Source organism: Myotis daubentonii, chromosome 2 (assembly GCF_963259705.1).
Source record: "Myotis daubentonii chromosome 2, mMyoDau2.1, whole genome shotgun sequence".
In the NCBI taxonomy this organism is placed as follows: Eukaryota; Metazoa; Chordata; class Mammalia; order Chiroptera; family Vespertilionidae; genus Myotis; species Myotis daubentonii.
Genome location: NC_081841.1, coordinates 20,243,262 through 20,258,860, shown reverse-complemented (window position 1 = coordinate 20,258,860; position 15,599 = coordinate 20,243,262). Strand labels below are relative to the sequence as shown.

At 42.9% G+C, this 15,599-nt stretch overlaps 1 protein-coding gene across 1 annotated transcript in view; it reads right to left on the bottom strand.

Moving 5' to 3' along the window:
* The window catches only part of LOC132227168 (uncharacterized protein C3orf20-like), a 58,180-nt gene that overhangs the window by 10,585 nt on the left and 31,996 nt on the right, over positions 1-15,599 (bottom strand). Inside the window, exons 7-8 of the mRNA XM_059681972.1 lie at positions 13,876-14,170; positions 8,318-8,434 (exon numbers count right to left, since the gene is read on the bottom strand). Coding sequence (XP_059537955.1) covers positions 8,318-8,434; positions 13,876-14,170 — 412 coding nt within the window. The remainder of the gene's footprint in view (positions 1-8,317; positions 8,435-13,875; positions 14,171-15,599) is intronic.

The following is a 15,599-nucleotide window of genomic DNA, read 5'->3' as shown; positions in this document are numbered from 1 at the left end:
GTCCAAACAATGGAATCCCATCCCAACCCGCATTGCCTACTTCCCCATACCTGTAATTCCTACTTCCCCATGTAATCTTTGTCCTACCCAATATAAGCAGCTGTCTATGGGGGATTGCAGATTATATTTTTGTGGATTACCTGCTGCTCTCCCAAACTGCCAGCAGTGTAGGAATAAAAGCTCATATATGTTTCAACCCTGTCTCTGCTTAATTGGCTCAAGTAGTGACAGGCAACTAGGACCCATTGGTTGTCCGGTTTCAACGTGAGTGAGATCATACATTAGTCATTTTAAAGTGTACAGTTCAGTGGCATTAAGTACATTCACATTGTTGTGCAACCTTTTGTGTCCTTTTGTGTCTCACTTATTTCACATAGCATAATGTCTTTAAGGTTCATCCATGTTACAGCATGTATTAGAATTTCATTCCTTTTTAAGGTCAAGTAGATATTTCACTGTGTGTATACACCACATTTTGTTTATCCATTCATTCGTTGATGGATATTTGGGTTATTTTCTACCTTTTTAATATTGTGGCTAATTTTGCTATGAAACAAACATCTGTTCCAGTCCCTGCTTTCAATTCTTTTGAGTATATACCAGGAGTGGAATTGCTGGGTTATATGATGATTCTATTTATTTTTAACTTTTTTTTTGAGAAACCACCATACTGTTTTCCAAAGTATTGGTATCACTTTATGTTCCCTCTCCTTATTTCTGATATGCAGTAGAAAGAGTGCAGGATTGGAAGTTGCCAACCCAACCCCAGGTTGGTTAGCTGCATATCTTTGTAAGCCACTTCACCTCTCAAACTCAGCCTCACCAGTCAGGAAGAGGTAACTGACCTCTGACCTCACAAAATTGTTACAAGATTTCAATAAAATGAAATATACTGAATGCTTGATAAATGAAAACAGGTTCTTTAATGGAAGTTATTATTAGTCATTTATTCTAAATTTAAGTTAAATCCAATGTAAAAGGAGACAACCATGAGCTGTTTGAAAGGAAAGAGTACACTAAAGAAATGTAATATCTAACAGAAGACTTAGATCAAAATGCTTGTGGTTACAGTTTGTCATAAGTAGTCCCCTGCTGTCTGGGTGTGGTAGATAAGCACCAGATAGGCCTTGAAGTGTCCCAAGAGCAGAGGGAAGTCACTCACAGCCCAAGGGCTTCACATTCTGGCTTTTATGGTCTTTTGGTTTTTGTTTTTCAATGTCAGTGTGAATCCCAGGGAATGCGAGCCTGTCCCATCTGCGTGCATGCGTGCTGCCAGACAACCTATTTGTATTTCTAACCTCAGAACTCAAGTAGAACTGCCTAAGAAAATACTACTTCAGCTTTAGTGTATTTTTAAATATAAAAACAAAAAACAAACCGTCGTGCCCTTGCTGGTTTGGCTTAGTGCATAGAGCATCGGCCTAAGGACTGAAGGGTCCCAGGTTCGATTCCGGTCAAGGGCACATGCCCTGGTTACGGGCTTGAACCCCAGTGGGGGGCATGCAGGAGGCAGCTGATGAATGATTCTCTCTCTCATCACTGATGTTTGTATCTCTCTCTCCTTTCCCTTCATATATATATATATATATATATATATATATATATATATATATATACCTTTGTTATGGTAAGTGTAATAAATATAACTGTGCTAACTTATCAGCACAAATAGGTCAGACTACATAATATAAAATATAGCAAAGGGGGGAAAAATTTCACATGCTAAAAAAAGTTTTGGGGTAAATTGGTAATAGTATGGTAAATTGGTAATATTATGGTAAATTGGTAATCTTATGTTAGTCTTTCATCTGATTTAAAAGAATTTGGAACAGAGTCCCACATTAATATGACTTTATTACTCATTATATAACAGAATCCCAATATTCTGAATCATTGTCCTCTTTATCTGGGAAAGAGGGATGCAGAAGAACAAAAAATTTCCGAAACCAACCCTCTTAAAGCATCTTGAAGCAAACACTCATTTTTTGTCTTGTCCTTTTAAAATGAGAATGTTGCTAGTTTCATCATTCCCTGTCCTCTACTGCGTTATCACAACCTATCTCCATCATTTCCTCTGAAAACAAGGGTCCTAGAGCTTTGATTAAATTAAGTTTTAAATTTTGACTTTAAAAAGCATATCCCTCTCTCTATATGCCCCTCAGAGACTTCTCCTTTCCTCTGGATAAGCAGCAACCACCAAGGCAGCAGAAGACAGTAGCTGGGACCTCTGCCAGGCTAAAGATAACATCTTGATCTAAGTTACATTTCACTCCTGAGCTCCAAGGTGGAACAAGCTTCTGGCTATTTCCCATGGGACTGGACAGAGAGCCCCCGGAACAGGCCTCAGGACTGTCCTCAAAGACCTGAAGAGATGATTCATTACCGTTACCTCCCCTCCAACCAATCAGCTCCCAGCACAAACACAGAACCCCCCAACCCACAGTATCTTGTGATTTTGCCCTACATAATCTGTAACCTACATGCCGAGGAGTTGGGGTTTTGAGCATTCGCTTCCCGTTCTCCTGGATAGTGCCATTCATCAATAAAACAGCCAACTTCTTTCCAACTTGGGCCTAGCAAATGGTTCCCCCACAGAAAGAAGGTGGCGAGAAGAAGGGCCATTTTGCCACCAACGAGGTAGTGACCAGAGAACACACCATCAGCATTGACAAGCACATCCATGGAGTGGGTTTCAAGAAGTGTGCCCCTTGGGCACTCAAGATCCAGAAATTTGTCATGAAGGAGATGGGGACTGCAGATGCAGCACTGACGCCAGGCTCAGCAAAGCTGTCTGAGCCAAAGGAATAAGGACTGTCTGTCCCCTACAGTATTAGGGTGCAGTTGTCCAGAAAACATGATGAGGTTGAAGAGTCCCCAAACAAGCTTCTACATGTTGGTTACCTCTGTACCTGTCACTACTTTCAAAAATCTACAAACAGTTAATGCGGATGAGAACTAACTACTGATTACCGAAGAAAGTTATGAAACGGCAAAAATAAATTGTAAAATAAAAATAAATAAAACAGTATTTCTCTACTACAGTTCTGTTTTGTGTTTGGCTCTGCTAGTGCCAGGTGGACAAACTCTTTCTGAGCTATAACACCGCTGGTCACATTGAATTTTACTATAGTATTTGTTCTTATTTTTCTCCTCTTGAAGACAGAGATCATGTTAGAACAGACAGAATAATATAAAACCATGGCATGGCAATTTGTAAATAACATTCCACAAAGTCAATCTTGCCCCTCTTCAAAGCCCTGGGGAGTGCACATCCCCAAAACTAGCCCATTTGTATAAAAATGAACACCATGGTGCCCTGGCCAGTGTGGCTCAGTTGTGTGGAAGGTTGACCTGTACACTGGAAGGTCGAGGATTCGATTCCTGGTCAGGGCATTAGCCCAGGTTGCGGGTTCAGTCGGGTTGCATACAGGAGGCAACCAATCGATGTTTATCTCTCCCATTGATGTTCCTCTCTCTCCTCTCCCTTTCTCTCTCCGTAAAATCAATTAGAAAACAACAACATATCCTCAGGTAAGGATTTTAAAAAAGTGAACACCTTGGTGAAAGAATCGATCCATCCTAATGCAATTAAAGTAAGCAGCTGAAATAAATTTTCAACTTAGTTTCCACAATGCTTTTTGCCTTTGTTAAATAACCAGGAAAGTGCAGGCACACTTATTGTGGACAATCACATCCATCCCCTGTCCTGCTTTGCCCAGAGAAATCCAGCCCAACAAGGTGACATTGGAACAATTCACCTATATTTTCTCTTGCAAGATAAAGAAAACAGAATCATTCTGCCTTGCTCCAGGAAGAAAGGCAGGGCCGTCCCCAGGGCCCGGAGAATGCCGTTTGGTGCAGTGTTTCCCGGAGTTTTCTGGCCCAGGGACTAAGCACATTTTACTAGTTCGGATGGATCAACACTGTCACCCAGTGGACAGACAACTCGGCAGGTTGACGCCTTAGCACTGCCCTTGGCTTGACAGCCAGACACAGGCAGCCAGGGTTTGAATGGGAGCCTGTTTATTTTAGGTGATCACAAAAGTTAATATTCTCTAACAGGGAACTGGGAGGACCTCAGCTGACAAGCCTTTGACTTGGATATCACAGATGAGTTATGTTTAAGGAGGACAAACACGCATACGCTCCCACTGTGCTGATGCTTTCTTTTTCTTTTCTTTCTTTTATTTTTTTTTTTTTATTTTTTAACCATCAGTAAATTTATAGGAAGCACAGACTATAAACCAGCCACGCGAGTCTGCCAAGACTCACAGGCTCCAACAGGCCTGCAGGAGCACGGTGATATTTGATCACAGGCCAGGTACTGTGGGCAGACTTCCTTACCACAGAATAAGACTCATTGTCCATTGTTCAGAGGGACAAGGATGTGTATTTTAAAGACTGAAAATAGATTTTTGTGTGTATTCGGATTGAATTCTGAGGAAGGTACTTGGTTTACTCCAGTGAAACCAGTGGATGAGCCACCCTTGCTTTCTCCGTTTAGTGTGTATCTCAAAAGACATGCACAGGTCTAGCCTCTGCCCCATCTCCTTTGTGCTCCTCTTTTTCTTGTCTAAAATGTCATTTGACACTTGTAATAAACTGGTTTACTTTTTATATTAAGGTAAGAGGCTCTTTGCCTTTCATGCTAAATGTCCCTTTCAGGCAGTCTTGTCTCCCCAGCTGGAACTCATCAACAGGGAACCCGGCGTCTGGTATCACTTTAGACTTCTTAAGAATGTCTGCAGCAGTGGGAGCTGAGACTTCTCCTTGTAGGCATTCCTGTAGAATCTCATGATTAAAAGCAAAGTCTCTGCTTATGGTGAGAAAATCCGGGTTTGAACGCTGACTTCACTGCTTGCTAGCTTCTTGACCTCACACAGGTCACTTAATCTCTCTAGTGTCAGTTTTCACCTCTACTTTCAGGGATAATATCAGTACCTACCTCCTGGGTTGTGGGGATTTAGATAAAAAATACATATGAATAACTTAGCATAGTACCTGGGCACATAAGAAAAAGCTCCATAAATATTAGTGTTAGCATTATCAAATTGTCATAGCAGTAGGACTTGTTATATTCCTAAAAAGCAACTTTAATAAAGTACCTCTAGACTAGCAGATGAAATCATGGCATTTTTTTAAGCCGGAAGGGTCCTGAGAGATCATCTAGTCCATTGCTTCTCATTAAAATGATCCAGGGAAGCTTTTAAAAAACACTGATATCCCAAATAGCCAGATAAAAGTATACTTATGGTATGAATCTTTCAGGTGAAATTCTAGAAAAGGCAAACCTGATCTGATCTGTAGTGACAGAAAGCAGAACAGTGATCATCTGGGGATGAGGTTGGAAGGTCTTACAGCTAAAGGGCTAAAAGAAACCTTTTGGGGTGATGGCAAAATTTTCTATCTTGATTGTGGAGGTGGTTACACCAGTGTATACATTTGTCGAGTCATCGGAACTGTACACTTATATACGTAAGTGCATTGTATTGCATGTAAAATATATCATCATAAAGTTGATGTAAAGAGGATCCTGGGGCCTGGCCAGTGTGGCTCAGTTGGTTGGGCCTCATCCTCACACCAAAGGGTCAAAGGGTCATCAGTTCGATTCCCAGTCAGGGCACATACCCAGGTTGCAAGTTTGATCACCAATGGGAGGCAACAGATGGATGTTTTTCTCTCTCTCCCTTCCATTTCTCTCTAAAAGAAAAAAAATCAATTAAAACATTTAAAAAAAAATTTTTAAAGAGAGAATGCTGGGTTTCACCCACAGAAATTCTGATTTAATTGTTCTAGTGTGAGGCCCAGAAATATTTTTTTTCATGCACCTAAGGAAGGCATCAGCCAGGGTTGGGAGTTACTGGTCTAATCCAGTCCTCTCCTCTTCCAGTTGAGGTTAACCCAAACACATACAGCTGGTTAGAGTGGATGGTGTAGGACTAAAAACCAAGTCTCCAGGTACCTTGTGTTCCAAACCTTCCCCTTTACTAATATTCCCTTCTCCCTGAAACTTCTTTCTCCTCCGTCTTCTTACCTCTATCAAAATCCCTCCCATCTTTGTGATCATGGTATCTCCCCTGCCAGGTAAGTATCCCCCCCCCCCCCATCTTTGGATCCCAGCTCACATATTACAAGAAGTCTCAGGTTACATCTCTCCCCATTGGACTAGGAGCTCCTTGTCAGGAAGGACTGTAGCTTTTTTATTTTTGTATCCAAGCAGACATTCAATAAACATTTGTTGAATAGAAAAATTAGTGGAAGGAAATTAACATTTATTAAATGCTCACGAGATGCCAAGAATTGAAATAAGTGCTTTATGCACATTATCTCACTGAATTTTTACAATTTTATAAATTGGTTATCATTTCCCCTTTTGTAAGATAGCAAACAGGCCCAGAGAGGCTTAGTAATTTGGCCATGGTCACATAGCAAAGAATGTAGTAGAACCAAGGTTTGAACTCAAGTCTGTTTGTTTTTAAAGTTCATGCTTTCTCTACCAGATTAGGCTGTCTCATTTATGGTAGTTACTCTATTCAGTCTTTTTTCCCTTTTTATTGAATTTATTGGGGTGACACTGGCTAATAAAACCATACAGATTTCAAGTGTTCAACTCTATAACACAACATCTGTATACTGTATTGTGTGCTCGCCACCTCCCTTTACCCTCCTCCACCTCCCAACCCCATGTGCCCCCTAGCAATCACCACACTATTACTGTCTATGTATTTAGTCTTAAATTATGGATCTTCTATATCTTATCTCCTTAATCCTATCTAATAAAAGAGAAACATGGTAATTGGCGTACGACCGATACCCTTTTCATTGGCTAATCAGCGAGATATGCAAATTAACTGTCAGCCAAGATGGCGGCCGGCAGCCAGGCAGCTTGAAACTAACATGAGGCTTGGTTGCCTCAGTGACAGAGGATCGTTGGAGGAAACCAACGTTCCCCGCCTGCGGCTGCAGGCCTCTGAGCGGGCAGTTTAAGAAACATTGTAACAAATACGCCCAACTTCAGCCAGCAGATTGGCAACATTGTAAGCAAAGGCCAGAAACCTACTTTCAGCCACAGAGGCCTAAGAGCTGGAGCCAAGCCTCAAGCTAAAGCTGGCCCAGAATTAAAAAAAAAAAAAAAGGAAAAAAAGGAAATAAGGAGCGTTTGGGAGTTCAGTCACCCCCAGCCTGAAAACAGCCCTCAGCCCCTCACCCAGGCTGGCCAGGCACCCCAGTGGGGACCCCCACCCTGATCCAGGACACCCTTTAGGGCAAACCAGCCGGCCCCACCCATGCACCAGGCCTCAATCCTATATAGTAAAAGGGTAATATGCCTCCCGGCACCAGGATCAGCAGAGCCGTGAGGCCTCCCAGCACTGGAATCAGCATGACAGGGGGCAGCACCCAAACCCCCTGATCGCCCTGCGGCTCTGTGTGTGACAGGGGGCGGGGCCACAACCTCCCTATCCACCCTGCTCTGTGCCTGATAGGGGGGAGCTCCCCCCCCCCGCCACGGCCCTGCTCTGTGTGTGACGGGGTAGAGCCATAACCTCCCCATCAGCCCTGCCCTGAGTGTGAGAGTGGCGGCGCCCCAACCCCCTGATCCGCCCTGCTCTGTGGGTGATAGAGGGCAGCACCCCAACCCCCTGATGGGCCCTGCTCTGTGCGTGACAGGGTACAGAGCCCCAACCCCCCTGATGGGCCCTGCTCTGTGTGTGACAGGGGGTTGCTCCACAACCTCCCCATCGACCCTGCCTTGAGTGTGACAGGGGGCGGCGCCCCAACTCCCCAATCAGCCCTGCTCTGAGCCCGACCAGGGGCTGCACCTAGGGATTGGGCCTGCCCTCTGCCACCCGGGAGCAGGCCTAAGCCAGCAGGTCGTTATCTCCCAAGGGGTCCTAGACTGCGAGAGGGCACAGGCCAGGCTGAGGGACCCCCCCTCCCCCCCCCCCGAGTGCACAAATTTTTGTGCACCGGGCCTCTAGTTAGGTTATAAGCTTCTTAAACACAAGAATTAAAATTTAGCACTTATAATCCCATATTAATTCACAAAGTGAATTCTTTGGCCACCTCAGTGTTAACAGAGTATCTAATTTTTAACTTCATTAGAGTGATTGGCCATACAGATAATCTAACAGTTATAAGAAGACCTGCATTTATAAGAAGACCTCTAGTCAAGGGGGTACCACAGAAGGTTATGATTGGAGCTGACCTATTTCCGCATTCTCTCTAGCCTTTTGTGCACTCCGTGAATGATCTCTAAGCCATGCAAGCATCATACACAACAGTCGGTTAAAAGGGTCATATGTCTCAAAGCACCTACCAAAAAAATTCCTGGAATGACATTGTGCCTTTGAACCAGAAGTGGATAATTGCTGCCTGTAAATTTAGATGCAGAGATTATGTTGTATTTGAGAAATCGAAAGGAATCCAAACGACTCTTTAAAAAAAGAAAAGAAAAAGTGGTAAAGACATTATATCCCAGGTAACCAACCTTTGTTCTATTCAGCAGTATTTGTATCTCTGAACCAATAAGTCTAGACTCTATTGCCACTGGTCATTAGAAATGCCTTCATAAGCTCCTCACAGCCTTTGTGTTGCCAACACCAGTGGACATTTTCATGTTTCTTGTATTATTTGACCTTTTTATGGCATTTGAAATTATTGAACAGTTCCCCCTTCTCACACTCTCTCCTGGGAGTCTGTGGCCCCACTCTTATGTTTTCTTCCCATTCCTCTCTATCTCCCATCCCAGTCTTTGTCAGGCACAGCTTTCTCTCTATTTGATCTCTAGGTATCTACTGTACAAAAATCTCCAAGCTTGCCTCTTGCCATTCATTCTCTTTACACCCTCCTTGGGTGATTCATCATTTTAACTACTACTTGTGCCTACTAAATGCATGCAAAAACCTTTCCTCATCTCCTTCCCCCACATGAGTAAGTGTGGCACCTTCTTCCCAATCCAATCACCTCATTGTATTCCACTCTTTCTCCCGAAGCCTCTTTCTACTCCACACCACTATGTGGCATGGTGGGGTGCTTAGGAGTATGGGTCCTAGAGTACAGCCCCATGGTCTGAACCCCAGCCTCACCACTTCCTAACTGAGGAATCCTGGACAAGTGATTCACTGTCCTGTGTCTCAGTAACAGACAGAACTATGCTCAATGGACTCATATGCAGAAAAGCCATCCACTTAGGATTCTTTTCTTTAAAATATGTTTTATTGACAGCCAATTGGCCTGGAGGTCAAATCCCCCCCAGTATTACCTACAACTATCAAGGCTTAACTACAACAAGACTGTGCACAAAGACCAAAAGGGGGTGCACCAAGAAAGCATAAAAAATGCGGAGACAAAGAAACAGGACACAAATGATAGAAATGGAGGAAAGTAAACTGCTGGATATAGAGTTCAAAACCACACTTTTAAGGTGTTTCAAGAACTGTCTAGAAGCCGCTGATAAATTTAGTAAGGCCCTCAAAAAGACTGGTGAGGCCGCCGATAAATGTACTGAGATCCTCAAGAAATCAAGTGAGACCCTCGATGTTGTGAAAAAGGACCAACTAGAAATTAAGCCTACACTGACTGAAATAAAGAATATTATACAGACTCCCAACAGCAGACCAGAGGATCACAAGAATCAAGTCAAAGATTTGAAATACGAAGAAGCAAAAAACACCCAACCAGAAAAGCAAAATGAAAAAAGAATCCAAAAATACAAAGATAGTGTAAGGATCCTCTGGGACAGCTTCAGGCATACCAACATCCGAATTATAGGGGTGCCAGAAGAAGAGAGAGATAAAGATATTGAAAACCTATTTGAAGAAATAACGACAGAAAACTTCCCCTACCTGGTGAAAGAAATAGACTTACAAGTCCAGGAAGCGCAGAGAACCCCAAACAAAAGGAATCCAAAGAGGACCACACCAAGATACATCATAATTAAAATGCCAAGAGCAAAAGACAAAGAAGAAGCAAGAGAAAGAAAGTCAGTTACATATAAGGGAGTACCCATACGACTGTCAGCTGATTTCTCAACAGAAACTTTGCAGGCCAGAAGAGAGTGGCAAGAAATATTCAAAGTGATGAATGCCAAGAACCTACAACCAAGATTACTTTATCCAGCAAAGCTATCATTTAGAATTGAAGGTCAGATAAAGAGCTTCACAGTCAAAAAAAAGCTAAAGGAGTTCATCACCACCAAACCAGTATTATATAAAATGCTGAAAGGTATCCTTTAAGAAGAGGAAGAAGAAGAAAAAGGTAAAGATACAAATTATGAACAACAAATACACATCTATCAACAAGTGAATCTAAAAATCAAGGGAATACATAATCTGATGAACAGAATGAATTGGTGATTATAATCGAATGAGGGGCATAGAAAGGGAATGGACTGACTATTCTTGGGGGTGGGGGGAAAGGGGCATCGGGGATGCAGGAAGAGACTGGACAAAATTCGCGCACCTATGAATGAGGACAGTGGGTGGGGACTAAGGGTGGAGGGTGGGGTGGGAACTGGGTGGAGGGGAGCTGTGGGGGGAAAGAAGAAGAACAAATGTAATAATCTGAACAATAAAGATTTAATTTTAAAAAATTATCTAAAAATAAATTTAAAAAATAAAATGTTTTATTGATTTTTTACAGAGAGGAAGGGAGAGGGGATAGAGAGTTAGAAATATCAATGAGAAACATCAATCAGCTGCCTCCTGCACACCCCCTACTGGGGATGTGCCCGCAACTAAGGTACATGCCCTAGACCTGAATCGAACCTGGGACCCTTCAGTCTGCAGGCCGACGCTCTATCTACTGAGCCAAACCAGTTAGGGCTTAGGATTCTTTTGAGAATTAAATGATGTTAAGTGCTCAATAAATATTTGCTCTATTGATCTTATTCTGACTTTGCATTTCTGATCAGTTCAGCAAACATTGACTGAGTGTCTATTAGATGCCAGACGTTGGGGGAGCACTGTCTGCACCGAGGATGGCAGAGCCCTTGGGATTTAATGTGTATTGTTGTCACTCCAGTGAGAAGTTGAACTCCTGATTTAGGTCTTGGTCTCTTATTCACTCTGCTTGTCTCTCTTCAGCGGAGACCTAGCCCAGTTCACAAGCTCACTGTCCTAGAACACCTCCCACGAGACCAAGAAAGAATTAGCAGTGACCATATACCCATATCCGACCCTCAGGCTGAAGAATCATTCACTCATTGATTGGTTCATTTATTCATTTGGCAAGTATGTTTTAAGTGTTAACCATGTGCTAGGCCCATGATAGGCACTGGGGCAATACTTGTGAACAAGACATTATCCTGCCATCAAGAACCTCCCAGCCTATTGGCAGAGGAATCCAGCTTCAAAGCAGGCTGGGAGGGTGGGCTGCTACTCCCAGATCCTGTGCTGCCAGAACCCACCCCACACCCTCTGTGGCTCAGGCCACCCTTTCAGGAGCTTTATCTACACCCTTGCAGCTTCTACCAGAGTGTCCAGTGATTCCCCCTGCTGTTCAGCTTCCAAGTACAGTTCAACAATTTCAGCGCCATGCAAGAGGCCAGGGTCCCCTGGTTAGGTGGAATGAGAGAGAATGAATGCCAGGCAACCCTTCTGTAGGAGACTGAGGTTCTTGGGTGAGTTTTCTGTGTTTTATAACTGTCCACATTCTTATTTGGATTCCTTTAGGGTCCCTGGTACAGGATCATTCCTTTCCTTTTTATGATCTAATAAAGAATCTACTTTTTGGAAGCATAGGTTTCCTAGCCAGTTATGCCCGGACTCTCTTCACCTTCAAAGTTACAAAATGTCATGTCACCTCCCTGCAAGATTGCTCTCAATTCTGCTAGACAAAATAACCTTTCCTTAGTTAAAATTTACATTTTAAGTTGGGTTATTTGTTTACACGTTGCCTTTTAAGGAAAACACCTAAAGTGGTTTGAAGGAAGACTTGTGTAAGAGAAAGTTATGAATTATAAAAATCATGATGAGAAAATTTCAATATAAACAGAAGTTCTAGATCCAAAAGAAAAAATGGGTTTCAGATAAGTGGTAAGTAATTTTTTACCCTATTGTTATAATTCAGTCTAAAACATTCTGTACTTTTTAAAAATGCATTTTTTTTATTGATTTCAGAGAGGAAGGGAGAGGGAGGGAGAGAGAGAAACATCAATAATGAGAAGAAGGCACAATAGTCCGATCGGCTGCCTCTTGCATGACCCCTCCTGGGGATTGAGCCCGCAACCCCGGGCATGTGCCCTTAACCAGAATCAAACCCAGGACCCTTCAGTCTGTGGGCCGACGCTCTATCCACTGAGCCAAACCAGCTAGGGCTTGTTCTATACTTTAAGACAAAGTGAAGAGAGGTACCCAGTAGGGCACCAAAATCTCATAGACAGGAAAGAGGGCACACACCAGATCCTCGTGGGGAGAAAAGCTTTTTAGCTTCTCATTCAGAGAGACAATTTCCACATTGGGCTTCACACAGGTTATACTAGCAAATAATGTAACACCCCTTAAAATAAGCACAGGATATATTCAGGGCAACAGCCTAAAAAGGCAACTTATTGGAAGCAGTTTGGCAAAGGGTGACAAAGCCCAACTCTCAGCTTTCACGTGCTTCAACCTGATGGAGAACAAGACCTGAGGGTCCCTAGCATTCTTTAAAGTCCCCCCTGAGGCTATCACTGAGGTTGAAGTAGGGATCTGAACATGCAGGGAAGAGCCCCAGTGGGAGTGGGCCCTCAATGTCAGGTAAGGAACTTGGACTTGACTTGAAGAGAAGGCCTTAGAGGGTTTTATGCAGTCATCTTCAGATATTAAAAATAATACCCTGCAACATGTAGGAAATGTCAGAGGGACTAAGATCAGGAGGAGGAAAATTAGGCAACTTATTGGAGAACATCAGGTGGGAGATGGTAAAGGTTTGAAATAAGCAGAAGCAATGGGATTGAAAAAAAGGGACAACTAGGAAAAAGTGTCTCAGGGACAGAATAGATAAGACATAAAGACTTATTAAATGTGTTGCGGGTAATGGCTATCATGTGGAAGAGGTTTTATGAGTGCCTACTTCAGACCTACTGGCAGAGGCTACTTGGAGTGCAATCAAAGTAAGAGTTTAGGGTCCAGTCTAGGCTCAGTTGACAAGAATGACAGATTAGTAATGTCTGCCAAGGATACAGAATTGGAAGACATTGGCATGACTTGTACTTACCATTTCCATCCTCTGGCAGAGGAAGCATAAAAATGTACTGTGTGTTTTGAAATGTGCACACTGTGTGATGCCATGTACTAGTATAGGAAGGCCTAGAACAGATGAAAGTAGCTTACGGTGATACAAGTCAGAATACTGGTTACCTGTGTGTGGGTAGGTGGGTGGTTTATTTTTTTTTTAAAATATATTTTTATTGATTTCAGAGAGGAAGGGAGAGGGGGAAAGAGAGAAACATTAATGATGAGAGAGAATCATTGATTGGCTGCCTCTTACATACCCCCTACTGGGTATTGAGCCCACAACCCAGGCATGCGCCCTTGACCAGAATCGAACCCGGGACCCTTCAGTCCAAAGGCTGACACTCTATCCACTGAGCCAAACTGGCTAGGGCTCTGTGGGTGATTTACTGACTGAGAAGGCACAAGAAGCTCTTTGGGGCCTGGAAATAGTCTATTCGTATATCTTGCTCTGGATGGTAATTATACAGACATATACATATGTAAAAATTCACTAAGCTATCTACCCTAAGATTTGTGACCTTTCTTACATAAGGTCAAACCTCAGAAGGGAGGGGCAGCATTCCTTCCATGAGCCTTAGTGTGGCTGAAGAACTGTATTAAGATATAACATACAAGTCAACATTATTTCACAATTTGTCTTTATACACATGACACTCACCTGAGTACAAGGCATATTTCTAGCTTTATTCTGTTCCCTGTACACTTTGTTCACTTCCTTCATAGTCTTGTCCTTTTCCTTAGCTGAGAAGACATAGACTATAATAATCTGGTCCATAGAGGACAGTTGCTGGTTTATAAGGTGATCATACTCCAGGTCTGTCACTTCGGGAACGCTGTAAGTGCTACATCGGCAAATGGGCCCTTCCTTCCCACAGAGCATTCTCCTTAGGACCACAGGACAAGCCAGATGGGGAGCAAACTGCCCATCCTTGCTCTGAATGGGAAGGGGAAGCCTAGAAAAGTAATGATAGAAATTGCATTTGAAGAACTAAAAGGACAGAAAGAACATACTTTTTAAAAGTATCAAAGAACCTAAGTGACTACTTTATTTTTATCATTATTGTTGTTTTTAAGAATTTGATTAAATCCCCCACACCTTTTTGTCACAATGAAAATACAGAGGAAAATAGCATTTCACATTGTATATACTCTAAAGTGGCTACTTTAGTAAAGCATTGAGATTTAATTCTGGACTGAATTTTATTTGCTAGCACATTAAAATACTTGTCAAGCCCAGCCATGGTGGCTCAGTGGTTTAGTGGCAACCTATGAACCAGGAGGTCACAGTTCAATTCCTGGTCAGAACATATGCCCAGACTGCAGGCTTGATCCCAGTTTGTGTAGGGGACAGCTAATCAATGATTCTCTCTCATTATTGATGTTTCTATCTCTCTCTCCCTCTCCCTTCCTCTCTGAAATCAATAAAGATGTATTGTAAAAAAATAAAAAGTAAGCCCTGACTGGTTTGGCTCAGTGGATAGAGCATCGGCCTGTGGACTGAAAGGTCCCAGGTTCGATTCTGGTCAAGGGCATGTACCTTGGTTGCGGGTACATCCCCAGTGGGGGGTGTGCAGGAGGCAGCTGATCAATGTTTCTCTCTCATCGATGTTTCTAGCTCTCTGTCCTCTCCCATTCTCTCTGTAAAAACTCAATAAAAAATATTTAAAAAATAAAAAGAAATAAAATAAAATACTTGTCAATATACTAAAAGGATTAAATTCCATTCTTAGGTATGTTATATAGAAATATGTTAAAATCCATAATCTATCAGGGTTAGAGGTTTTATTTTATTTATCTATTTTTTAAAATATATTTTATTGAAAAGAGAACCAAGATGGCGGCATAAGGTACAAACCTGTATGTGCTGCCCCCCACAATAACATTAAAACCACAACTATAAGACAAAACAGCTATCATCCAGAACCACGGGAAAGCTGACCGAGTGGAAGTTCTACAACTAGAAGGAAAGAAAAAAGCACATTAAGACCGAGTAGGAGGGGAGCGGCGCCAAGTACAGAGGCACCGGGGCGTGCGTGCGGCTGCTGCACCTGGGTGCACGGTTTCTTTCAATCGGAAGGGGATACAAGCTCTGGAACGCACTGAATTCATTTATGGTGAGACGCTGGGGTCCCAGGCTCCTACGGGGAGAAACGGGTCTGTCCTGCAGCGGTCGGAAAGCTAGGGTGACTTTCTCACAGAGCTGCTCCCGGGGATCTTTGTGGCGGTGGGGGCGGGCAGCACTTGGGGAATCATGGAAACGTGACGACACCATTGTTTGCTCCGCCTGGGCCTGGTGTCTTCCTGAGACCCCGCCCCACTCTATTCATATCCCCTGTCAAGCTGTGATTGGCTGCACAAAGGAGGCACTTGCGCTTCTGCAGC